At 38.6% G+C, this 25,394-nt stretch overlaps 1 protein-coding gene across 1 annotated transcript in view; it reads right to left on the bottom strand.

The window, feature by feature from the left end:
* Positions 1-23,933: 23,933 nt before the first annotated feature.
* The window catches only part of onecut2 (one cut homeobox 2), a 38,313-nt gene continuing 36,852 nt past the window's right edge, over positions 23,934-25,394 (bottom strand). Inside the window, exon 2 of the mRNA XM_076886269.1 lies at positions 23,934-24,244. Coding sequence (XP_076742384.1) covers positions 23,955-24,244 — 290 coding nt within the window. The 3' untranslated portion in view covers positions 23,934-23,954. The remainder of the gene's footprint in view (positions 24,245-25,394) is intronic.

The raw sequence follows: 25,394 nt of genomic DNA, 5'->3' as shown, positions 1-25,394 counted from the left end.
GTGTGTTCTCTATCACTCTAGACGAGTAAACCAATCATGATAAAACTTTGCATAAACACTGCAAGTCCCAACCTCTATATTCCATATCTATCTATCTATATATACAGGGAGTGCAGAATTATTAGGCAAGTTGTATTTTTGAGGAATAATTTTATTATTGAACAACAACCATGTTCTCAATGAACCCAAAAAAACTCATTAATATCTGTGTGTGCAGGTGACTATTACTGTGCATAATTATTAGGCAACTTAACAAAAAACAAATATATACCCCTTTCAATTATTTATTTTTACCAGTGAAACCAATATAACATCTCCACATTCACAAATATACATTTCTGACATTCAAAAACAAAACAAAAACAAATCAGCGACCAATATAGCCACCTTTCTTTGCAAGGACACTCAAAAGCCTGCCATCCATGGATTCTGTCAGTGTTTTGATCTGTTCACCATCAACATTGCGTGCAGCAGCAACCACAGCCTCCCAGACACTGTTCAGAGAGGTGTACTGTTTTCCCTCCTTGTAAATCTCACATGTGATGAAGGACCACAGGTTCTCAATGGGGTTCAGATCAGGTGAACAAGGTGGCCATGTCATTAGTTTTTCTTCTTTCATACCCTTTCTTGCCAGCCACGCTGTGGAGTACTTGGACACGTGTGATGGAGCATTGTCCTGCATGAAAATCAAGACTCACTCTCATTTCATCAGTCCATAAAACCTTAGAAAAATCAGTCTTGAGATATTTCTTGGCCCAGTCTTGACGTTTCAGCTTGTGTGTCTTGTTCAGTGGTGGTCGTCTTTCAGCCTTTCTTACCTTGGCCATGTCTCTGAGTATTGCACACCTTGTGCTTTTGGGCACTCCAGTGATGTTGCAGCTCTGAAATATGGCCAAACTGGTGGCAAGTGGCATCTTGGCAGCTGCACGCTTGACTTTTCTCAGTTCATGGGCAGTTATTTTGCGCCTTGGTTTTTCCACACGCTTCTTGCGACCCTGTTGACTATTTTGAATGAAACGCTTGATTGTTCGATGATCACGCTTCAGAAGCTTTTGAGACTTTTGAGACTGCTGCATCCCTCTGCAAGATATCTCACTATTTTTTGACTTTTCTGAGCCTGTCAAGTCCTTCTTTTGACCCATTTTGCCAAAGGAAAGGACGTTGCCTAATAATTATGCACACCTGATATAGGGTGTTGATGTCATTAGACCACACCCCTTCTCATTACAGAGATGCACATCACCTAATATGCTTAACTGGTAGTAGGCTTTCGAGCCTATACAGCTTGGAGTAAGACAACATGCATGAAGAGGATGATGTGGACAAAATACTCATTTGCCTAATAATTCTGCACTCCCTGTGTGTGTGTGTGTGTGTGTGTGTGTGTGTGTGTGTGTGTGTGTGTGTGTGTGTGTATATATATATATATATATATATATATATATATTTATTAGGGGTGCAACGATACACAAAACTCACGGTTCGGTACTTTGGTGTCACGGTTCGATATTTTTTCGATACAAAAAAAGTTCATGCCTTTTTAATTTGTCATTTATTAAAATTATAAATATATATTTTAACTCAAAAGTACAGTTTTTAAATTTAATGTTGCTGAAACAACAAAGTCGGAGTAAATGTGCAGTCATATTCGTTGTGTTCCCACTAGTGCTATCAGCGTTAATTCTCGTTGAAATGCCGTTAAAGCCACAACACGACAAATCTCCGTTAACGAGCTACCGCAGATCGCCCTGTGTGTGGGGCTGGACCGCCAACACCTTAACAAGCTAACTGCGCTAACACACTAGTTCCCACCAATGTAATTGAGCATTGCGTGGCGCATCCCACATACTGTTTTACTTTAGTCCGTGACGCGCTTACCTTCAGGGTCATACGTCACATGAAGACCAAAATAGTTCTAAACGCCAGATCTGAATGAAGGTGGGAGAGGTTCAATTTGCCATGTTGCAAGGAGAGCTTAACTTCTGTCTGCTAGCTTGCCCTGCGCTCAGTGAATCTGCATTCGACTACTCCGCCTAGGCTGCACTGTCGATCGCAGATCCACTGAGCGCTCAACACAGACAGCATCGTCAGAAGGAAAGTTGATAAAATATATTAAAAACTTTGTATTGTTCATCCATATGTGTATCGAACGGTTCAATATCGATACGAGTATCGTTGCATATGATTATATGATTAATGGTGAATGGACTGGTTCTTGTACAGTGCCTGAACACTCAAAGCACTCGATACAACTTGCCTCATTTACCCTTCACATTGGAGCAGCCAGTTATCTTTACATCTTGAAACATCTCCCTCTGTATAATCTGTGAACCTCTCAGCTTCTACGCTGAGAAAAAACAACTTGATCATACTGTTGTGTCCTCACCTGTGCGCAGACACCAAATCTGAGAGGTGCATGACTGGCTGAAACTCCACCAAAGCAGCAACAGCATTCATGAGAGTGAGAATGGCAAGTATAATGGGCTCCTTGCACAGCTAAGCCAGGTGTAACAGTATCCAAACAGGTGAGATATAAAAAAGACTCCAAAACATGAAGGTCACTGGGGCTTTATGCTGCTTTCCATTTGAAGTTAAAAGTTGAAAATCCTGAGTTTCCAGTCAGGATTTACAGTTCGAATTCCGACTTTAGAAAGTTTCAGAAGGCACACCAACCCAAGGCATCTATGCTGTGGCTGTTGTGTATTTGTATTTGGATAAAGCTCTATCAGGGCACATTAAAAATATCAATCCAATAACCTCAAAAGAAAAAAAAAAGGGGGGGGGAAATAAAAGTAGCGTTAAAATTGGCTTCTTGTTATTTGGTTAGTTTTGGACAAATGTAGGTGATTCGAGACACTTTTGAAGTTTTGTTGCTTGAGGTTTTTTTTGTTGCTGTTTAAGGCTAATATAGCACGGTCTAACACACCACCAGGATTTGATTTCCTTTATTCCTCCTCTGTTTTCCTTTCTTCTTTCACTCATCTCGTCTTTTCTCCTTAATTGTCCTTTTAATCCTCAGCCTATTTCTCTTTATCTTCCCTTTATTCTTCTTTCTTTCCTTCCCTCTCTATTTATGTCTTCATAGTCGTCACCTTTTTCATCTGAGTTTCCATTCATTTTGCTTTCTCCTCCACGTTCATCTCTGCCTCGGAAAACATTCCTTTCACTTGCCTGCTTTCAGTTCCTCTTTTTCCCCTTTCTCCCACATCTTCCTCACTTCCTCTCCCATCTGTCTTTCTCTTATCTTCCACTTCATTCCTTTCCTCCTCTTTCCCGTCTCGCCCTCTCGCTCATTTCTCTTCATTTGTGCTTCATCTTTTTCTGCTTTTACCCCCTCACCTGTTTTCTCCTCCTGTCATCCCATAATTTTCTCCCCTCTTCCTCTCCTCTGTCCCCCTTACTGCTCTTTACCCCTCCCCCGTTTTCTCTGTCCCATCTTTTCCAATCGTTTGTCCTCCCTCCTTTCCTCTTGCACACCCCCCTCTTCCCCCAGTTTTCCGTGCTTTTCCAATCTTTTCCTCATCTTCACTGTTCCTCCCCCCTTCCTCTCCTGCACCGTTCATTCCTATCTCGTCTCCCTCCGCCTCCTTCCTTCGTTTTTCCCAGCAGTCCCCTGCGGTGTTGCAATCACCTCTGCTGCTGTTGATTAAGCTGAGAGAGATTGGCTGTCCACGACCCAATAACCCCTGAGGACGGCCGGCTGAGCGACCAACCCCCCCCCCCCCCCCCCCCTCCTCCCTGCATCTGAGCCAGCAACTATCTTTCATTTCATTTTCTTCGCTCTCCCCTTTTTCCTCATCGTACTTCATCCCATGTTTTCTTTTTCTCCTTGTTCTATTTTATCTCCACTTCTTCTTTTAATTTACTCCTCATTTAGCTCCTATTTTTTCTTCCTGTCTTCCTCTCTTGACCACTGTCCAAAAAATCTGTCCTGTCCTGTTCTGTCTCCTTCATTCCTCTTCTTCATTCCTCTCCTTTCCAGCATCTGTTTTTATTTATTTCAGTTACCTTCTCTCCTTGTGCTCCACCCCTCGCTAGCATTTTCTTTGATTTTTTCTTTTTTCCTTTTCTCTTTTCTTAATTGTCTCAGTTTTGTCAAACTTGTCAGCTAAACAAGTGTCAGGAGGTTTGGTGCAGATGTTTACTGAGACTCTGATCCTGTTTGGATTGTCGTATCCATTCTGAACTTAATTAAATTAAATTGAATCTTTATCCTGACAAAAAAAAGCAGCTACCATAGAATAATATATATATATTTTTTTAAATCCCTCAAACTAAAACAAGTTCTCAAATCCATCCATCTTTTTCCGCTTTTTCCGGGGCGGGTCGCGGGGGCAGCAGCCTAAGCAGAGAAGCCCAGACCTCCCTCTCCCCAGCCACCTCCTCTAGCTTATCTGGGGGAACACCAAGGCGTTCCCAGCCAGCCGAGAGATATAATCTCTCCAGCGTGTCCTGGGTCTGTCCCAGGGCCTCCTCCCGGTGGGACATGCCCGGAACACCTCACCCAGGAGGCATCCTTGTCAGATGCCCGAACCACCTCAGCTGGCTCCTTTCGATGTGGAGCAGCAGCGGCTCTATTCTGGGCCCCTCTGGCTGAACTTCTCACCCTATCTCTAAGGGAGAGGCCAGCCACCCTTCGGAGGAAGCTCATTTCCGGCGCTTGTATCCACGATCTTGTTCTTTCGGTCACTACCCACAGCTCGTGGTCATAGGTGAGGGTAGGGACGTAGATCGACCGGTATCGGTCGGTGACAAAGGGCAGCCCTGGCAGACACAGCCCGAAAAGGGGACATGGGCCCACCACCCGCAGGAGGCGGGTGCATTGCGTGCCGGACGGCGGCCAGGAGCGGAGGGCCTGGCGGACTGATCCCCGGCTACCAAGACTGGAAACTGAACCCATTTAATCTATTTCTGTATTTTTCCTCAGATGTGTACTTCTCATTACTTACACTGTAAAAATGTCAAAAACTACTCAGAGCATCGTTAAAATCTCCTCCCACTAAATATGGCCAATAGTTTAGGAAGGCTACTTACTTGAAACACTCGCTGCCTTCATGTCTTTTGAAAACCAGCTCGCATTTCTACAGGTTGGAGATTTGAACATAACGAAACATAAGTTTTCCGCCCCCTCATCGGCACCCACATTAGAGGGAGCATTTTCAGGATTTGTTTTAAATGAGGCGGTGCAGGCAGGCCACATGAAATCAGAATATTTGATCAGAAGTTTTACAGAAATGTTACAGCTTTGTCTTTTCTCAGGACAGGCTTTTCATACTTTAGGTGGTCGTTAGGTGGAGCCCTGCTCAGTTCTACCTGCATTCATTCCACCAATCACCCCGCTGTATTTGAGCACTAGCTTAAATCTCAGAGCTCAAATCATTGTTGCCCTTGTGGTGTTAAGCAGGTTTAGGGAGGTTTGATTCTGTCAGTTTTTGATGTTGCTTTTTAAATTTGCCTCCTTGAAAATCTTGAAAACAACCCCCCTCCGCTCACCTGCAAACATCTCCTTCTCTGGACAAAACTGTCTCTCCACCACTCCTCGGCCTGACTCCTCTCAGCAAACTGTAAAAGGAAAACCAAGTAAAGACTCTAAACTGCACACTGAAGCATTAATGGCATTAAACATCCCCACCACTTCACACTAACCTGTCTGCTCCTCTCTGGCATTCATAAATTCCTCGTCCTGCTTCTGAAAACAGACTTACCTGGTTTCACTTACTGGCTCAAAATACTGGCTCCAGCTCCTGAAAATGGTGATCGGTCTCTGAGTGCTGCTTCTGATACTATGAGACAAGTACATTAAAACGGTACTTGAGTAGATGTACTGCTGATTGGTATCACTAGTCCTCTCCTTGCTTTCATCCAATGCTGTTGTCCAGAATAGAATTAACAATAATTCAGTATTTCTGCATCATTCAGCACTGGAAGGTGTTGATTTCATATCACAAGTGACTGACATCCACGAGAGGACACGCAATGCAAACATTCATCATGGATCACTGACACTCCATTCTTCAGATTTTTCTTCTTTATTTCCTTCAACAATCTGACTTTGATTTATTCCATCTCTATCTGTCTCTGATGGTTTCTGTCATTTCAACATCCAAATTGTCCTTTCATCTCAAAATCTTTGCACTTAATTTTGCAACGGTGGGTTGGAGGAGCGGCTCAGTACTAAAGGTGTAGGTGTGTGTATTTTTGTGTGTGCACGCGCTGTGGTGACTGCAGGCTGCTAGTAATTGAAAAGCCAGGACGCCAGCGCCCGGAACCCCGTGACCTCCTATTGAGGAGAACGACCATTGATTTCTGCAGAGCAAGAGAGAGAAGGACGGAGCGAGGTATGAGGTAAAATGAAATTAGAGAAATAAAATTGGGAGAGGATAGAGGTAAAAGAACGAAGGGCGAAAGGAGAGGAGGAGAAAGATGGAAGGTTGAAGAGAAAGCGAGCATAAGAGGAAACCAGAGAGAGAACTGGGGAAGCAGAGAATAAAAAACAAAGAAAATAGAAAGAAAATTTAGTAAATTCTGCACAGTCTCTCAGAGGAATAAAGAGCTCGCCTTGTATAAATTTCTCCACTGAATGACAGAATCAAGTGATAATCAAGGGGCAAACACCTAAAAATTGCAGTTCTTCTTGTGGTCACTTGAGGTTGTTATTAATAGTTAAACACTACAGTCTTAATTCCTGCTCTTCTGTGCAGGTCCGACTTTTCAGATCAGCTTCTGTATATAAAGATGTGCGTGAGTCTGCTGATGAATTATTTTCTGTGCTCTCATTTTAAAGCAGAACCAAAATGGCAAAGCCAGGTCAGGTGACGTTGTTTGGGAACGGCGTGGTGGTCGATATCAGCCGGGCTGCACCGAGCTCAGCATAGTTTACAGGCTATTTGATTCCCTTTCTCCTGCATGCTGCCTGTTTACACTCATTGTGGAGGTGTATTGGCTCCTGTCCACTGGCATTAGCAATGTCAGCCTAGTCCAGCAAACACCCTTCTACCACGCAGCCTGCAGCACAAAGTCCTCGTACTTCAGCCTGAGTGGAAACCAGCACCACGCAGGAATCTGCTGGACTGTTAAGATAAGATAAGATAAGATAACCTTTATTAGTCCCACACGTGGGAAATTTGTTTTGTCACAGCAGGAAGTGGACAGTGCAAAAGTTATGAGGCAAAAATTAGAATACAATAAGAATAAATACAGTACACAGCTGTACAGAATAGAATAAAATAAAATACTATATACAGTAGAATAAAATAAAATAAATATACAATAAGATAAAAATAGAATACAAATACAAATACTATATACAACGGAGTAAAAATACAACGATGACAGAAAGGATTATTGCACTTAGTATTATTGCATATGTATGGATGTGTGTGCTTGATCAGTTAAAGTCTTTATTATGGAGTCTGACAGCAGTGGGGAGGAAAGACCTGCGAAATCTCTCCGTCCCACACCGTGGGTGCCGCAGTCTCCCACTGAAGGAGCTGCTCAGTGCTGGTTAATGTGAATTTAGCACAAAGCAGTGACACAAAAATCTTAAAATCAAGCTGTTCATTGTACAGCAGTTTCCAGTGAGTTGCTCTTCGGTTTCCCACGCTTTGTTCTCCTTATCAGGCATCTGACCCACAGGTAATAGAAAGACAATGTCACCAGATTAACAGCTACACAATGGGCCACTGTTTCCCTGGCAACAGAGGTAGGAAGGCGAGCAGGAGGTTTGGGACGGAGTGATTAAGAGAGCGGGAGGAGGGGTTAAAGGGGAGAAGTGACGAGGTGGATTGATGAGAGGAGATGGATGCTGGAATGATTACAGTGAGAGAAAACAGAGCAGAGTGACACTGAGAAGAAAAGAATGAAGAGAGAAGAGATGTAGAATCAGACGGAAGAGGCGGTAGAGTCATTACAGACACAGAAAGAAAGAAATAGATGGGGTCGTGGAGTGGTTAAAAAGAAAAGAGGCAAGGTGAGAGGTAGAGGGGACCAATCTAACAAAAGAAAATGCGGGACAAGATGAAACTTTAAACACGTCTGTAAGGAAACTGAGGAAAAAGATCAAATTAAAGATGCTTTGCCAGGACTTTACTGCAGCTACCTTCGGTCTATGCTTGTTTGTGGGTCTTCATGGATTCAGTTTTTATATTTAATAAATGAAAAGCTGTTCCATCAGGTGGCTGACTGTTTTGGACATTGAACAACATCCCATTTCTTTGCCTTGAGAACCTCTTGGGTTGCTTTTGAACTGTGACGCTCTGTCCAATCAGTTTTGAAGCTTTCCCTGAATCCTGAGAAAAGACCAATGCCCTGAACTCTTCACAGTTCATGTCCTGTTACTTCCATCAGCAATCACATCATCAGTAAACACTAGATCCGGATCCGCTGGCAGACCTTTATGCCCACGTAATGCTGCCTCCACCATGTCTGACAGATGTTGTACTCTAACCTCTTTTCTGTCTCTTCCCATCAGGATTAACTTTTTGGGAAAAGTTAATCTTGATTTCATCTGTCCAAAGAATTGTTTTCCCAGAACTGTGCAGCTCTCTCTACTTAGGAGGTAGGCTGTGGTTTGCAGTTTTCTGTAAACCTTCTGTATTTACATTTGTAAAGATCTTGAGCCCTTGAGAGCGCTCTTGACTTTGTTAGATGTTGTGATGTTATTTTCCCATGGAAATAATTCAGTCATCGCACACTTAGTTGTCTTTTTTTGGTCTTACAGCTTGTATGGTGTCGCTGAGCTGGTCAGTGCGTTCCTTCTTCATAGGAAATAACTAGATTGTTGGTTTGGCCACTCCAAAAGCTTTTTTTCTTTGAACCAAAGTAAAGCTAATGATGGCCTTCTTCACTTTCACAAGCAGCTCTTTGGACCTCATTTTGAGAGTTTCAGTGAGCAGTTACCAAATAAAGTTCGACACTTAAACTCCAGATTATTTATTTGCTTAATCTGTCAGGGAACAGGACTCACCTGACCACTGGTCACTTTCAAACCTCTAAAAAGGACTCCAATTACTACTTTGGTAAATAAATGGCCTGCATTTGTATAGCGCTTTTTCTAGTCCATAGGACCCCAAAGCGCTTTACACTACATTCAGTCATTCACCCATTCACACACACATTCACACACTGGCGATAGCAAGCTACATTGTAGCCACAGCTGCCCTGGGGCGCACTGACAGAGGCGAGGCTGCCGGACACACTGGCGCCACCGGGCCCTCTGACCACCACCAGTAGGCAAACACGGGGTTAGTATCTTGCCCAAGGATATTTGGCATGCAGCCAGGAGGCAGCCTGGGATCGAACCACCGACCTTCTGATTAGTGGCTGACCTGCTCTGCCACCTGAGCTACAGCCACCCCACTTTGTTGAAACCCATTAATCAAAGCTGAAAGCCTACACTTCAATCACATTTTGATTTTTGATTTTAATTTTGATTGAGAAACTAAAGTCACTGCACACTTGTTTGGTTTTGACTTGACAATCCCATGGTAGCTGCACCCTCAAACAAACCCCACTTTATCTTCTAGTTAAAGCATTCCCAAATTCAAGTTTCTTTCAGCACACTTTGGTATCTGAAAACCTTCTGCTGCTTACCCAGACCACTACACCTCTGCTGAATGCAGAAGATTAAGGTGTCTTCTGGTCCCACACAAGTTGGGTGATTTGAACCCCTAAACAATATGACTTCTCCAAATCAAGTGGCAACCAAAACTATCTCTAATGTCTCAGTTAGCCTCCAGACTCCCATTTTAAAATGCCCCTCTTTAAATAAAACCCTTTGGAGCCTGCTGTATAAAAAAAATAAAACACCTTTGGTCTCTGTAGGTAGTTTCCCTCCTCTCTTCAGTTTGGGCTGTTGGAGCACTTTTAATGGAGCTGGCAAATAACGTGGCCCGCTGTGTTATACTGACCATACAAGAAATTTGATTCAGTGTTAGTAAGTGAAATTCTAATATTTCATTAGTCTGCTAGCAGCAGTGTTGGGGAGTAACGGAATACATGTACCGGTATTACATATTTAAAATACAAAATATGAGTAACTGTATTCTATTACAGTTACTGTTTAAAAAGGTGGTATTCAGAATACAGTTACTTTGATGAAATAAATTACACGGCGGTATTTTCCTGTTTCATATGTTCGGCTATGTCCTCTCTATTTTTGGTCATTCCACGCCGGTGGAAACCCAAACAAAACACGCATTAAGAGGCTCTAATGCCTGTGTCTCAATCTTGTGGCCCGCATAATGACATGAAGAAATATGTTTTAAAATGATTATTCAGAAAATTATTTAATATGAAGGCAACAGGCAGAATGCTACAGGCATCGCCCTAAAGAATGTAGCCTCATGGGCAGTGTAGTCCGTGCTGCAGGGAGAATGGACTGCCATACCCGTTATGTTTCTGTGAGCGCGAGGAGGGAGAAAAAGGAGAGTGGAAAAGTACGAGCTGTCATCGAGCAGAAACGGGAGCTGGAAGGATGTAAATATAATAATAACCACTGCAGCCAAGAAGAGTGCCTGACGAGCCCAGTTGTAAGTAAGCTGTTAAGACTCGACTGTACACCGTGTACACACGGAATAGTTTTCTATACGAGATCGCTGCAAAAAGTGCAGCCTTACCTAATTTCCACCCTACTGTTACTCAAAAATCTAGTTTGTATTGGTATGACAAGTAACTTTTAGTAATAGTAATAAATCACACAGCAGTAGTACATTCATGTAGTTGTAAAAAGCTAAAAAGCATGATATATTAAGTAATCCAAAGTATTCAGAATACGTTACTCTCACTGAGTAACGTAACACATTACAAAATATGTTTTGGGGCATGTATTCTGTAATCTGTAGTGGAATACATTTAACCTTCCCAACACTGGCTAGCAGTAATTAGCAAGTATGTTTCTTTGGGTGATATATAGTTCATGGGTGTAAATACTTGGGTACTTACATTAGCAAATTCTTACTAACCGCGATAGTTAATATTAACTGATTATTTATGGTCATTTTACGCCTAAAACAAAAACAAACAACAAAAACCAAAATGGTAACTTTAAACCTTAAAGACCAAAACCAGAGGGTGACATTAGTGACCACATTTGTTAACCAGTTTATATTTAAAACACACCACCTCATTATATATTGTCAAACTTTCTATAAACGTTTAAACCTTGAAAAGTAAACTGAGTATATGAATCTGCAGTTTCCCATCATTGTACTTTTTATTATAAACAAAATAACAGAAGAATCAGTTGTACATGGATAAGACCATTGTGATTTCTTTATTGATTTTTTTTTTCTTCTTTTATACATAGAGTGGAACAACAATTATTCTCCAAATATCTTCTTCATGTTTGATCATCATTTTTATTCCACACCACAAGTTTGCAGTCACTTCACTTTTTCTGTTCCGACCAAATGTCAAAAATAAAAATGCCTCATTTGATTTTTAATTACAGTATGACAAATATGACAAATTAAAAATTAAAAATAAAGAAAATTAAATTAAAATTTAAAATTAAATTAAATAAGTAAAAAAAAAAGGTTAAGAAGCAAAAACAAAAGGATTAAAATATTGTTCAGGGGGATGTTTTGGCGCGTAAGCATGGAAAAATGTATTTTTGAAAGGAAGCTACATTAATTATTCTCCCCTGCAGTGTCCGTGGTAACTAAAAACATGGACAGGTTGTGATTTTATCCACGTACTGACTTCATGAGTCTGCCTCTTTAACCTTTGACCCCATTTTGTTGATGCTGCTGATGTTAAAACCATAGGTTCTGACTGGATTTCTATATGCACAAAAGAAATGCAGCTAAATGCACATATACAAATTTTATGTCATTGGTTTCATTATTTCACTTGTGCAGGTTAATGTTTCGTACACATACGTTATTAGAAAATTAATAACTTAGCGGACTTGTAAAGTTCTGATTCTTAAGAATTTTCAACTTAACTCTGGGGTTTATAGCACAAAAATAACATTCAGGATTTAGCATATTAATTTACATCACACACTTAATCAACAGACAAATGAAACAAAGAAAACATATACTCAACAAGGACCAAAAAAAAGAAAAAAGGGTTTTCCAAAGTCAGACTGTTAATTTTCAGGTGATAGATGCCATTTTCTGACTAGTTTCTCTAAGTTAGAGTAACACTTTGACCACGTTCACAAAACACTAGCCTTAAGTGAGCTTAAAGATTTTTTTTTCCTCACTGAAACACTGAAGTAACTTTTGTTTAATTTTCATTTTAGTTATTGAGTTATGAGGGGCCATTTGTATCAAGATTCTCATCACTTAAAATGTTCTTTTCCTTTGGATACTGAAATAACTCAAATTTGATCAACTGTCCATTTGTTCTTTGGCTCTTTTTGTTCATAAATAGCCTTTAAAAATGAATTAAATCTTGAGTTTCTCCTAAACATCCCTCTTATAAATGGTCAGAGCATGAGATACATGAACAATTTCTTAAAGCTTTGCTGCTTAGTGGTTTCAAGTTCACGTCCAGCAATATTCAAACCAAGCAAAAAACAAAACAAAAACAGAATACTACTTTGATTATTGTTTGATTTCAGTCAAAACCGTTTCTACGTCAAAGGCATCACATTTACTTTAACGATCACAGGAAGGGCCAGCTTCTAAATTGTATGATAAATTTTCCTTTAAACTATCAGTACCCTGATAATCCCTTCTCACTGTGGGTGCTGATGCTTCAATACTCCAAATGGAAACAAGTTATCAGGTTAAACATCAGGAGGTCAAAGGTGTGCCAATGCGAGATGCAACACAAGGGTCTGTGTGTACAGCATATAGTCATGAAAATGAATCAAGAAGATGACAACAAGAAGATGGTTAATAATAAGACTCACAATGCATTACATGGCTAGCTAATTATACTCATGCATAAAATCTGGGCTATAGAACTGCTGTATGGGTTATGTAATGTGATGCTAGCATTACGGCACTGGTAAGGAAAGAAACCAAAACTAAAAATGTAAAAGAAGTACATGAAAGCAGCCGTTATTATTCTGGGCTGAAACATGTAGATTGTGACATCATTCCAACAATGTTCCCAATCCCAAAAATATCCATACGAGGGGACAAAAAACCCCTTTAAAAGAGCCAAAAAATAAGATTTAAAATGATGTGTCCTTCAATCCTTGGCAGATGGGATAGACGGAGAACAGCAATACATCAACAAGAAAGAGCATAGAAGAAGACAAGCATTTTTAATTTTTGGTTTTAGCGCACCTTTTTAGCTATCACAAAAAAGAAATCACAAATTAAAAATGTATAAAGCTTTTTCCCCACATTTGTTTTATTTTAAAGTCACAGTTACCAAAAAAAGAAAGAAGAGCAAGTGAATAATTTATGACATACGCTATAATAACATCATCCTAACACTAGTGTCTATGAGGTATATCTGCAACAGTTTGGTAAAGAGAGCACGGTCTGCGCACAACGCTCATAAGTTTGTCTCCATGTTTAGTTTTATTTTTAAAGCTTTGCGACCATTTAAAAAGAGAAGAAGAAACAGAAAAGAGGAAAACAAAGAGCTAATTTTCCACCAGATCTGGTTGAGTATTGTGGTTTCTGTCTTGCTCAAGATTGCAAAATTTTCATTTCAAGAACAAGATCTACAATTGAAACCAAAAATGGAGTCAACATTAGAGAATCTGCACAGCTTTTGCTGTGTGAAATGACTTTAAAATTCCATCAGATTTGCACACTGGAGTTACTTTCACAAATAATAAAACTAATGCAACAATTGTGAAATATTTTTTGTTGTACTGAAAATCTTTCTTTTCTCATCACTTTATTTACTTAAAATTTTATGTCTCGTTGGCTTCAGTGCACAAAGATATTCCATATTTCCCTGTGAAAATTCCAGGTCACTTGAAATTATGTGTATTATAAAACATTTATTTTTGACTTTCTGTACACATAGAAAGCCAAGAATTAAAAAAAATTAATTTATTTCAAGGATGTCATGAAGTAACTGGAGAAATTGAGAAAATTAGTTTGTTAGCATATTACATTAAACTGAGAAAGAAAAGCAAAGACCAAAAATGCAAATTGTTTGTGTCTTTGGCCAAGATGCCAAACATTTCATTCATCACTGTCAAAGTTTGACAATTGGAATCATCAGTCATGGTAAAATGGTAAGTAAACTTGAAGCAAGCAATGATTAATCATGACATTAATTTTTGTACATTAGACGCTGAATAAAGCCACAATGAAAATGATGAATTTTGTGGTATCTAAGAAACTGCTTTGTAGCATAATCATAGAAATATCTAATAAGATTTTATCTGTTTTAAAAAATTACATTTTTAACATTGTAACAGAATACATAGGCTTTTTGTTCTACCACATTATGGAAAAACTGTTCATTCTTTTACTGTACAAGCAAAATCCTCGCAAAACTGGGATTTGCCTTCTTGTGATCTACACAAATATTTGTACTGATTTGCAAAGTCTGGAACTCATAAAGCAAACTTATATTGTTTGTAAAACATAAGAGTTTTATTTTTGTGGCTTTCCATATCTATGGAGGGTCAAAATCTACTTATCTTTGTGTTGGTTCCTGGTTGGACCAACATGCATTAATTGTGAAGACAGGTTTCTTGCCTTTTAGAGTATTGCTTGTAATAAACAAAATACAATCTGATTGGCCATCCTGTTCCAGTATGCATTAAACTTACAGTAGATGATTATAGCATTAAGTATTTTGTTTTTTCTTTTAACAAAAACAAGGAAAAATGGCAGAAAAAAAGTTTTTATGTCTCTTTGGCTTTCCACATTTACAAAAGGACAAGAGGTCAAACTTTTCATTAATGTCTCTGTTAATTCTAGCAAATATGACATTGACATCTTTCAGTCAGTTAAAACAGGCACAACATCAACCAGATCATCCTGTGAAAGCCCAGCTGGGAAAAGACAAAGAACAGGGAAGGAATAGTACGTAGAAGAGGAAACCTTTGGTATTTAATGCATTTCTTCACTTTCATTACACTGCAAAGCACCACAGAGCAGTGAAGACACTCAGTGGTGGCATCCACACTGAGGTTTTTCTTATTTCATGGGAACAGGACATTTAAAGCACATCAACAGATCTAGACTTTGCTTTGGTTCAAAAAAGGCACTCATCCAAAGTTATCTCATACTTTGCAACAAAAGCGCTCTGTTTGTTTTCAAAGCATCCTGGTTTGGAAAAGCAAAGTGTATTTTATTTAGTATTTAAATAGTATTTAAGCAATTTTCTACAATGTTTTACTATGACCCTGATGAAGGCCAAAAGCCGAAACGCATCGGTCAATTATTAAAGTTGTTCATCTTCCCTCAAGTGTTGCTGGAGTTCCTGCATTGTGAATTCTTTCATCCTCTCCATGCACCTTGGAAGTAGGTGAAGTTGTGCCAGAAATTTTTGCTGCGATAAATATAAAAGGTCCCATTAAGACTATAAATGTAGAGCCATCACAAGTTCCAACTCAGCCTAGTTTTCAATGCTAATTACCAAGTATTTTTTTGTTTAAGTAAAATTAGTCTAACTGGCTTTTATCACCATCATAATGGACATGATTGAGTCATTTTGACACATCCTGGAAGTAGTTCATTTGGCTTCTTCCTGCTCAAACACAGTACTGATGATGAATAAACATGACGTGGGTGTCTGAACAGAAAACATCTCATACACAAGGTGTTGGGACTTGTTTAAAGGGCTATTTTTTTCACTCTTGTATAATTTTTGGTAATTTTTACTTTTGTGTCTCAAAGTAAAGGCCTTACTTCATATGTCATACAGTCAAGTTTAGTTGAAACGGGCCTTAGCAAAGTCCAATTTTAGCTCAGTGACTCTTAATATTAATGTTGCAGTAGATTAATTAGAAAAGACAAACACTATCAGTTAAGTTTTAGCTTCGTTTATTATTTTTTCCTTATTTTTAGGCCAATTAACCAGAATATGAGTAGAGGAACTGTACAAAATCAGACTTTTTTTATATTATCACATCACATTGAATTTACATTTTTTAAGACGTTACTCATAGTTTAAGTGACATTGAGGCCCTTTTATTTACCAGCAGTTAATTTACCAACTACATTCAGCTGTAAAATATTTATAACAGATGCTAATTTTTTTTTACATTAAATCATGGGGCTGTTTTTGATCTTCAGTTGAGTGTATTTCTGAATTTGGAATCCAAACTCCGAAGCTCATCGCATGAAATGTTCAAATGACTTAGTTGAAGTCATTTGAACATTAATACCCCTACAACTGATAAAGCCCTGATATTCTGCATATAGCCCGAGCCGACACAAAGTCTGCCTTTTCACCTTCTTTGCACTTTTTGAAGATAAGAGGCCAAGTGGAGCTAAAAGAGAAACATGTAAATGTGAGAAAGAGAAAGTAAGAATAAGAGAGACAAGAAAATGTAGAATCTGTGGGATTATTAAACAGAACAGAAAGTACAAAAGCATGGAGCTGAGCGCAGACCGTACCGAAGAGGAAACAAATCTTTGGTTTCTTTGGTTTCATCAACACGATTAAAAGGACAAATGGAAAGTCAGTGAGGTAGCCTCTCTGGTTCTCACTATTGAAATAGAAAGTTTTTTTTTCTTTTTACACACAACAGACAAAGTCAGTCTTGGAAGCAGCTAGCTTTAAGGGACTCCTCATTTTTCCTTTGTAATAAGTGAAACAAGTTGGTGTGTTGGCATTCACGCAGTCATACACATTGAAATCCTGATACCAGCAGTTATTTCACATCCTGTTTATAGTGCCTGGGCAAGGACACGGTTTAAGTTTGTAGAGGACATGCTTGAGAATATGGTTTGATTTCTTGAGAAAAAAAAATCAATTTTTGGCAGCAAAATACTTATATACTGTGTATAAAAGATGGATGTAACCTTTGATCTTAGCCTGGAAAGTGAAGCCAGTGTATAACTGTCTTAAACATACTTTCTTTATAATAGTCAGCAGAGGTTGCTGCTCTGGTTGCAAAAAGAAGTCAAGTTACATTTACGTCCATAAGAAAAGGACCCCATTTCTCACAGTATTTGCAACCATGGTAAAAAAAAAAAAGCCCCAAACCTTTCTGATAAGTTTATGGTCTTAGTTTAAGTCTTCTTAAAGATATAACAATGTTACTTTTTATAAATTATGGTCGCATTTAAAGCAAAAGAGACAAGAGACTGACCTACTTTTCACATGTGATGTTTTGCTTCATAAAAACAAGATGGTAACAACCAAAAAGTGAGGCTTTAAAATGTGGTTACACCCATGTTTTATATACAATATACAGGTGCCCTATAAAACAAATATCTCGTAAACATCTGACATTATGTCCTACAGCTGTAAAAGTAAATTAAAATTTTTCTTTATTTAGTCCATTTCTTATAAATTATTTTTGTTTTGCTGAATTAAAAATGTGACAAATATACCTTAAAAAAGTCACTACCTCAAATATGCTTTTGAAGAAGTGTACATGTGGTTATATGAATACGAGCTTTACCAGGGTGTGAGCTGCGTGGATGTAAACACACACAGTTTATTGGCCTCTCAAGGACTCCAGTTATCTTTGGCGAGTCAGTTCATATCAACATGTGGCCCTTCACTTCACCTGATCAAGTGTCACTAGAACACCAGTCTCAAATTCATTGCTTGTTCAACAATGGTCAGCAGGATGCAAACAAATTAACAAAATTAAGCACAAAAATCACAGGGAAGAAAAGGGAAACAGATGCAGTGCTCATCATTCGGTAGGCTAATATTTGTCATAAAGAGATTGTTTTCATTACAAAAAATTAAAAAATAATTACCAGGACAAAAACAAAACAAACAAACAAACAAAAAATAAATTAGCTAAAGAGTGAGAGCAAGTGTTCACATTCAGAAGTACGCAAGTCTAATCTGACATTTCTACATTGTTCTGTCATTAAGTCTAAACATTCATAACACAACATCTCATTTGCTTTAAAGTAAAGCTAGCTAAGAATAAATTAACAGGCCTGGCAAATGCACTGCATCTTTGATGCACCTAACATTCTTAAATACTCATAAATATTCATCAAAAAACAATTACATCTAATTAAATAACATAAAATTATTAATAAGTACAAAACTAGCGTGTTCTAAAACACCTCATAAATAAATACAGCATCGAACAGAAAGGAAAAGAAAAATACAGTGTAAACTTTGGCAAAGCTAATCATCAAGGGTAAAAGGGTTAAGAGGGAGATTTGGCAACAAAAATGTGTTCGCTTAAATTAATTCACAATTAAAAATATAAATTACATTAAATAAAAAAATCGCATATTGCAAAAACACACACAAAAAAAAAACCCCTAAGAAGGAATACAGTAGTAGTAAATTTGGCAAATAATTTTTAAGTACTTAAAAACAAGCAATGAAAACCTCTTTGGGACTGTTTTTGGTTTCATACCCTTCCTATTTCATTTTCATTTATCTTTTGTTAGTTTGGCAGGTTTAGCCTGTATTAAATCCAGACGAACTGCAACTAGGAATGGAAAATGGCCACCACCCCCTGAACTGTAAGTCACGCCCCCTCCTTGGGCGCTGTTAGCAGGACGGGACAGCCAGGTGGGTGGAGGATTTCTTTGGACTAGAAGCTTTACATACAGAAAGACAGAGAGAAAACTAAGGATAAAGCTATTTGACCGATATTTTAGCAGTTTCTCTCAGCAGATGTCGACTTGGTCTTTTTTGGTTTGGTTTTATTTATTGTTGTTGTATTCACGGAGCAGCAGCATAGTTCTTCCCCCCAAGGAACAAGCTAACATGAGCTTTCTTTGCTACAGAACGGGGATTTTTAGGTTTCTCCTACAGCATGGCAAGTTGGGCTACAATTTTTACAGAAACCTTCTATCCAACTTTAAAAACTTTTTAACCCTAGCCAGCCGTGCTTTAGTCCGTCAGCTGAAATTCACTTCAGGGTTACAGTAATTATTGTTATATACTGTATGATAGAATAGATTATTGTACAGGTTTGTAAGTGGTCCAAATCTGATCTTAAACAGCATGCAGCTTTTTCTTCTTTAACAGATTTTTAGCTGGGTTTGGGTTGAAAAGCACAAAGTCAGACTTGGCATAAAATAAACTGATTGAAAAGTGACAGTGTGCTACTGTTAGTACAGCAAAAAATCTTTGGTATGCACTGTACAGTTCAAATAGCACTACCGCTGTCATTCTTTCCATAGCAGGAAGTGTGCTAGACAACAGCAACTAGCTAGAATATTTAAACTGGGTGCAAGCATCACAACTAGCTGATGTTGTTTCTTAATGCTAATTCACCAAGCTCAAATATGTTGTCCTATTGGAGTTGGAGGTAGACATTGACCTGTGTGAAAAGCTAAAAGGGAGAAACTTTTGAATTTTCCAAATACTCAAGTAGTTCTCCCTCGGTGTGCAGCAGAAGATTGTTTTTATGTGTGGTGTGGTCTGGTGGTAAAGTTTGCAGGTAATGATGGCTACATTGATGCCATGCTGAAGGAACAACCAATAAAAGTAAAAGCTGTAAGTTTGGGGTAAATGATCCACAGAAAAATAAAATTAGCTTTTTGCAAGCTCATGACCTTAAAAGCTTAGAAGTAGCTAGCTAGCTTACAATCAAACTAGGTTAATTGAAAGAGACATGTTGGGTAAGTTTGTTAGCTAACTGCATAAAGGAAATGCTACTAGTCTTAAAATCAAATGATAAACAAGGCTTTGGGATGGCCTTTATGCTAACTTCCAGAACAGCTTAAAACTATCTGATAAGCTAGCTAGATAGCTTGCAATCCAAGTAAAGTTTTCAAAAGAAAAATGTTGGCTAAGGTTGTTGGTTTTAATAAAGCTAAATGATTGCTGAAAATCCAAATTGTTTTAAAATACAAGCTAGATCAGCTAATATAAGAATCCAGAATAGTGTATAAGCCAGCTAGCTAACTCGTAATCAAAGTGAGTTCTTTGAATGAAACACGTTGACTGAATTTGTTGGTTTTAATAAAATTAGACTGAAGGTAATACTACTTGCTTTAAAGTCAACCAATGAACAAGTTGAATTAGCCTTTAAGCTAACCTTTAATGTTTAATGTATAACAGGTGATCAACAATAATAATAAAAAACAACAACACACCACTATCAACAGTACATATGCTGCAGGTATGTTCATGCTGGTTAACAAAAATGGGTATTTTATTTGGGGGGGGAGAACTGCTACTGGAGTTAACGGTGAATCTTTGGTTTGTTAGCTGATGAGGTTTCTGTTGTTCTTTTAACCTTTTTTTTACTTTGAAAAACTGCATAGGCACACGTTAAAGACACTCTTCAACCGTGAGAAACACATTAATGTTCTGCCTTTTTTTGGGTGGATCGAAGGGAAGAAAATGGTCAACGGTGTCCTCCGTTCGTTCCTTCCCTCCTTCTCATGTGGTTTTACCCTTTTTCAGTCCCCAACTTGCTTCCCCTTAAAGATTGCCTGACTTAATATCAGGCAGAACAAAGCTACTTCTCCATTCTCGTGGTGTCATCCTTCCTCATGTCCTCCCTTGTCATCGTTGTCCTCCATCCTCGACGTTGTCGGCGCCACTCTTTTTTTCTTTTTGTTTTTTTCTTTTTTTTGGTAATAATTCTCTTCCATCATCAGTTTTTCCCATTTGTTGGAACAGTTAGGTGCAGAAAAAAAGTTTTCTTTGGTTTCGATTTGTCAATAAATAGAAAAAGTCTTAAGTGTCCTTTTTTTTTTTTTTTTAATGTTAAATCGTTCTTAAAGCCTTTGGCTTGCCTCTAACCAGGCCAAGACTCAGCCTGGGGTTTCTAAGGAGCAGGGGCTGCTGACTGGCGCGTTTCCTTTGGTTTGGTTTCCTTTCTTTTTTTGGTTTGATAGCTTGAGTGAAAGATGATTGATGAAGTGACTGCAAATGGTAAAGGCTGCCAAAACTGAGCTGGAGGTGATGGTGCTTGAGGTTTTGTGGGTTTGTTAGTATTTACATCATGCGTAAAGGCTGTAAAGTGTGACAGTAAAACCTTCAAATCAATGGGTATTGGAGGATTTGGTAGCTATGGATGCTTGGACACAAGGACAGTCACAAATATGGGCAGAAGAGTCTAGTTTTTGTGTCACAGCCCATCTGTCTGTTGACTGTTCAACCCTTTTACCAAGCATCCAACTTTCCTACACTGCAAACAAACTACATTTTTGAGTGTTGTCCTCAAACTTGCATTGCATTAGAGCTGATCTTTTCAAGTTGACATTTGCTTTATCTTAATAAATCAGCACAGTTTGATGTACACATTTATCAAAGATCATTTGTTTGCAGCAAATGCTCTTTTCCAACCCACTGACCCTCTGGAAGAGACAGACTAACCAGGCATCGTCTTTAGATTGTCCTCTTTAACTATTACAAAGGCCCTGATTCGCCTGGACAGTTTGTCCTTCTTGGGCTCAGATGGTTAACTGGTTCTGCGGATGTGTTGATGCAGTGGGAGGTTTTGGTTTGCTTACCTGTGGTAGCAGTGAGGGCAGATCAAAGCTTTCCAAAAAGCATCTTGGCTTAAAACTGGATTTATACCAAAAGATTTTCAATCCAGAACATTCTTTATTCTTAAAAAAAGTTAAAGTTTTGGTTTCAATATTTTTTGTGGTTGACTAAAAAAGAGCGGTAGAAATCACTCTCAACATAACGTAGCCTTGTTTTCCCAATAATTGTGCTTTTTTTTTCACAAATTTTGACTTAAGGGTCCAAAGAAACCAATGTAGGAGCATTTTTGTGGCATCTTTCCGATTTAAACTGGGGATAATGTCAAGATTATAAACCTAAATGTCACCTGCTTAGTGTTTGTTCAATAAGAAATTAACTCTAGTGCAACAGAATAGATGCAACTAGATGGTGAGAAAAGGCGGCTGGCCGGCCGATGCTTATTTAATGCCAAGATGTTTGCAGGGTTCTTGCGGATGACTAATTTAAAGCCCAGAACTTCTTGACATTTTTTATTGTCTTAGATTTAATGTTAATAATATTGAACTATTATCCCCATCCTACTTTTAGTTCACCACCTTGAGGATCACAGATTTTGGTCACATGGTTATAAATTTCAGCTCTAGTCTGACTTTCATTGGTTTGAAAACCTCGTTTTTCTTTGCAAACCAAGGTGGTATTAATGCTAAGATGCTTTGTGGAGTGTGCTGCCCTAATGGATGCGTTTATGGTAACAGAAGTGATGGGTAGGTGAAGCAAGGGTAAACTGGAGCTTAGCTTTGGTTTGGCTGTGAATTCAGGGAAGTGATTGGGAAATGACTCTTTAAATTTGTGTGTGTGTCTGAAATCAGTTTGTGTGTCTGCATGTTTGTTTGTACATTCGTACAGTACATTATGTGACAACAGACGCTGAATGGATTTCAGCCACTGTTTAAAAAAAATGGCATCCTGAGTTTTCTAAGATGTGATGACCACTCGGCTTGGCAGAGAGCCCCGGTTCTATTGCAAAGAAAATGTGCTTCAAGATTGTGCTCACGTACATCATATATATTCATATATTATACAGTAATACTCCATCAAACGCTAAATATGCTGAGAAAGCTTGTAGTTGGCTCAAATTATGAAGAAGTTGCATGTGCCTTGGTGAGTATTTGTGTGGGTGTGTGTGTGTGTGTTTGTGCTTGCATATTTTGCCATTTCCTAACTTAAAAAGAAAAAAAAATCCTCACGTTCCCCTTTAAAGAGCCAAATCTTTACATGTTTTATCCAAAAAGCTATGGAAATTTTGTCATTTTATAAACAAGAGTTGGTTATTGATCACATGCATTTAAGGGATCGGCTTCCTATTTTCACATTAAAATTTGTATAGAACATGTTAGAAATCAACTCCTCAGTTGTGATAAAAACAGAGACTGCACAGCCAAAAAATCTTCCTGAATAATATATAAAAGACTCTTTGAGCTATTAAAGGCTGAATCTGAATTTTGAGGGGTACGATTTGGAAATTTACAAGAAAAAAGGCTAAATTAACTAGATTTTTAGTGTGAAATTTACAGGAAATATACCAAAAAACAAACAAACCCTCAAAATCTTTAAGGAAGAAAAGAACATCAAGAATTGTATAACAAATAAGAAATCCTGAAATGAATGAGGAAAAACTCTAAACTTTTTTAAAGATTGAAGTCATAACCTACAGCTAAAATTGTGAGATTTTTATTGTAAATTTTTTAGACTTTTTTTTTCTCCTGAAAATGCTGTTGTATATCAGATAAACTGATACATTTTTATCAGCAGAATACTGAGCTGGAGTAACTATTAATGTTATTTTGAATAAAACTGTCCAGATATCCTGTGAAGAAAAAGAACTACCTTCTGTTTTCAAGATAAATAACAAACTTTGATTGTGCAGTTTCTGAAACCCAGCTTCTAAATTAGGATTCTTTCGTGAACTGATGTGTCGGCTTTGGACATTTGAGATTAGAAATACCACAAAATTTCCACACAACTCCTGCTTATCTCCGAGCTTCTATCACATTCTGTGGTCTTAAAGCTTTCCTTGCATTCCTGTTTGGTTGGTTTCTAGCTTATATTGCATAATAGAAAACACGCATCGTCTTCTCGTCTTTGGTATTTGGGCTAGCGTGTCAGCTTATTGTCCAAAAGGAGACATCAGCAGTGAACGTCAGTGAGGTTTGAATGCACTAAAGATTAATTTACCCTTCAGCTTCTTAATGGATGTATGATGAATTTGCAAAAGGCGGTTTGGCTAAAACAAGTCGTGGCAGTGAGCAGCCCCTCTCTCAGTTTGTCACTCTTGACAAAAGCAAAAAAAAAGCCAAAACAAAACCAGACAAACAAAAAGAGTAAAAAGTTTGGTTTTCCTCCACGCTTCAACTGGACGAAACCTCAACCCGCGCCCTCCATCCCTCCCCAAAACTCCCACCCCCTCCCTGACTCCCCATTCCCCTCCTCGCTCTCTATTATCACGCTTTGGTACAAGTGCTTGACGCTGAAGATTGGCCGCCAGGGCTGGCTCCGTCGTCTGTCCATTTGTCCAGGCTCCGGCGGCGGGCGTTCATGAAGAAGTTGCTAACGGTGGTGAGTTCGAGGCCCAGCTGCTGCGAGATAGTGAGCTGCATCTCTTTGGACGGCCGCTTGTTCTCCTTGAAGATGGCCAGCAGGGTGCGCCGCTGCAAGTCGGTAAAGACCAGCCGCGACTTCTTTGGCGTATTGTTGCGGTCCTTCGACGTGTCCTGTTCCTTTCTCTTGCACGCTGCAAAGCAAGTGTGAGAGGGTGGGGGAAAGAAAAAATAAGAGGGGAAAAATAGAAAAGTGTTATTGTTTGCATTTGAACAACAGTTAAATATTGGAGGGGGATCTTGCAGTGTCCCTCACACGAAACACAAACAGAAGGTCTTGTTTACAGATGCTCATGTTCCTGTGTTGATCTGATCTGTGTACCTTCTGTCTCGCCATGTTTTCCATTGTGCCACCGGGCTGAACTTTACTTACTTGGCTCATGCTGTGATGTTTCACTGATTAGAAAACACAGGAGTTGCATGATCGTTTGGTATCTAAGTGTGCTTTAACCTCTAGCCTACTTGGTTCATTTCCTGATGGATTTGGTTGTATAGACTGTGGTAAAATCTGGCAATCAAGCTTTATTTGTGTAAAGTGAACAACCAGAGTAAGACTGCACTGAACTTTGAATTCTCATCTGTTGAATTATGACAGATATACTCTTATGTGTGATTTTGTTTAATACCATCAGGACTGTGTACTGTGTTTGCTTTACTTGCCACCTTGCTGTGAGTGTTTCTTCCAACCTCTGATTATGTTAAGATGGTGTACTTGTTTTTTCTGTGCACCTTTTTCCAAAAAGAAAAAAAAACTTTAGTTTTGCATCTGCCTGCCTAAAGCACATCATGTAATGCTCAAAAAGTGACCTTTAATATTTGAAGTCACTCATTCTTATTCTCATGTCTGCTTTAAACTTTAAGGATCCTAACTTAGTGAAGTGGCCTGGCAATATCTTCTTACAGTCACAGTAACAGCTAGTAGGATTCTCTAAATAGTAAGGAAAGTTACTCCAGTGCTTTCTTTTTTACTTCCTTTAGCAGAAGATACACTGGAGCATCCTTAATGAGAGGAAAGCAGACATTTATTTTCCATAATTCAAAAGGAAGCACTATCTGATTGTCATTGCGTAAACTTGTTTCTGCCACTGAAAAAACAAACAGTTGAGTTATTACATTTGAGTAACTCTAATGTAATAACTCAAAAATTAACTCAAAATCAAGAAAATAACTTGAAATTTTGAGTTATTAAGTTGAACTTTTGAGATAATAACCCCAAATGGTGACTTCTGGTTGCCAAAAAATGTTATTTTCAGTGGAAGAAACAAGCTTCTATATGATGTTTTT

The sequence above is a fragment of the Maylandia zebra genome, linkage group LG7, assembly GCF_041146795.1.
Source record: "Maylandia zebra isolate NMK-2024a linkage group LG7, Mzebra_GT3a, whole genome shotgun sequence".
Lineage (NCBI taxonomy): Eukaryota > Metazoa > Chordata > Actinopteri > Cichliformes > Cichlidae > Maylandia > Maylandia zebra.
Note: the sequence above shows the minus strand (reverse complement) of the source record. Positions and strands in the feature narration are given on the sequence as shown.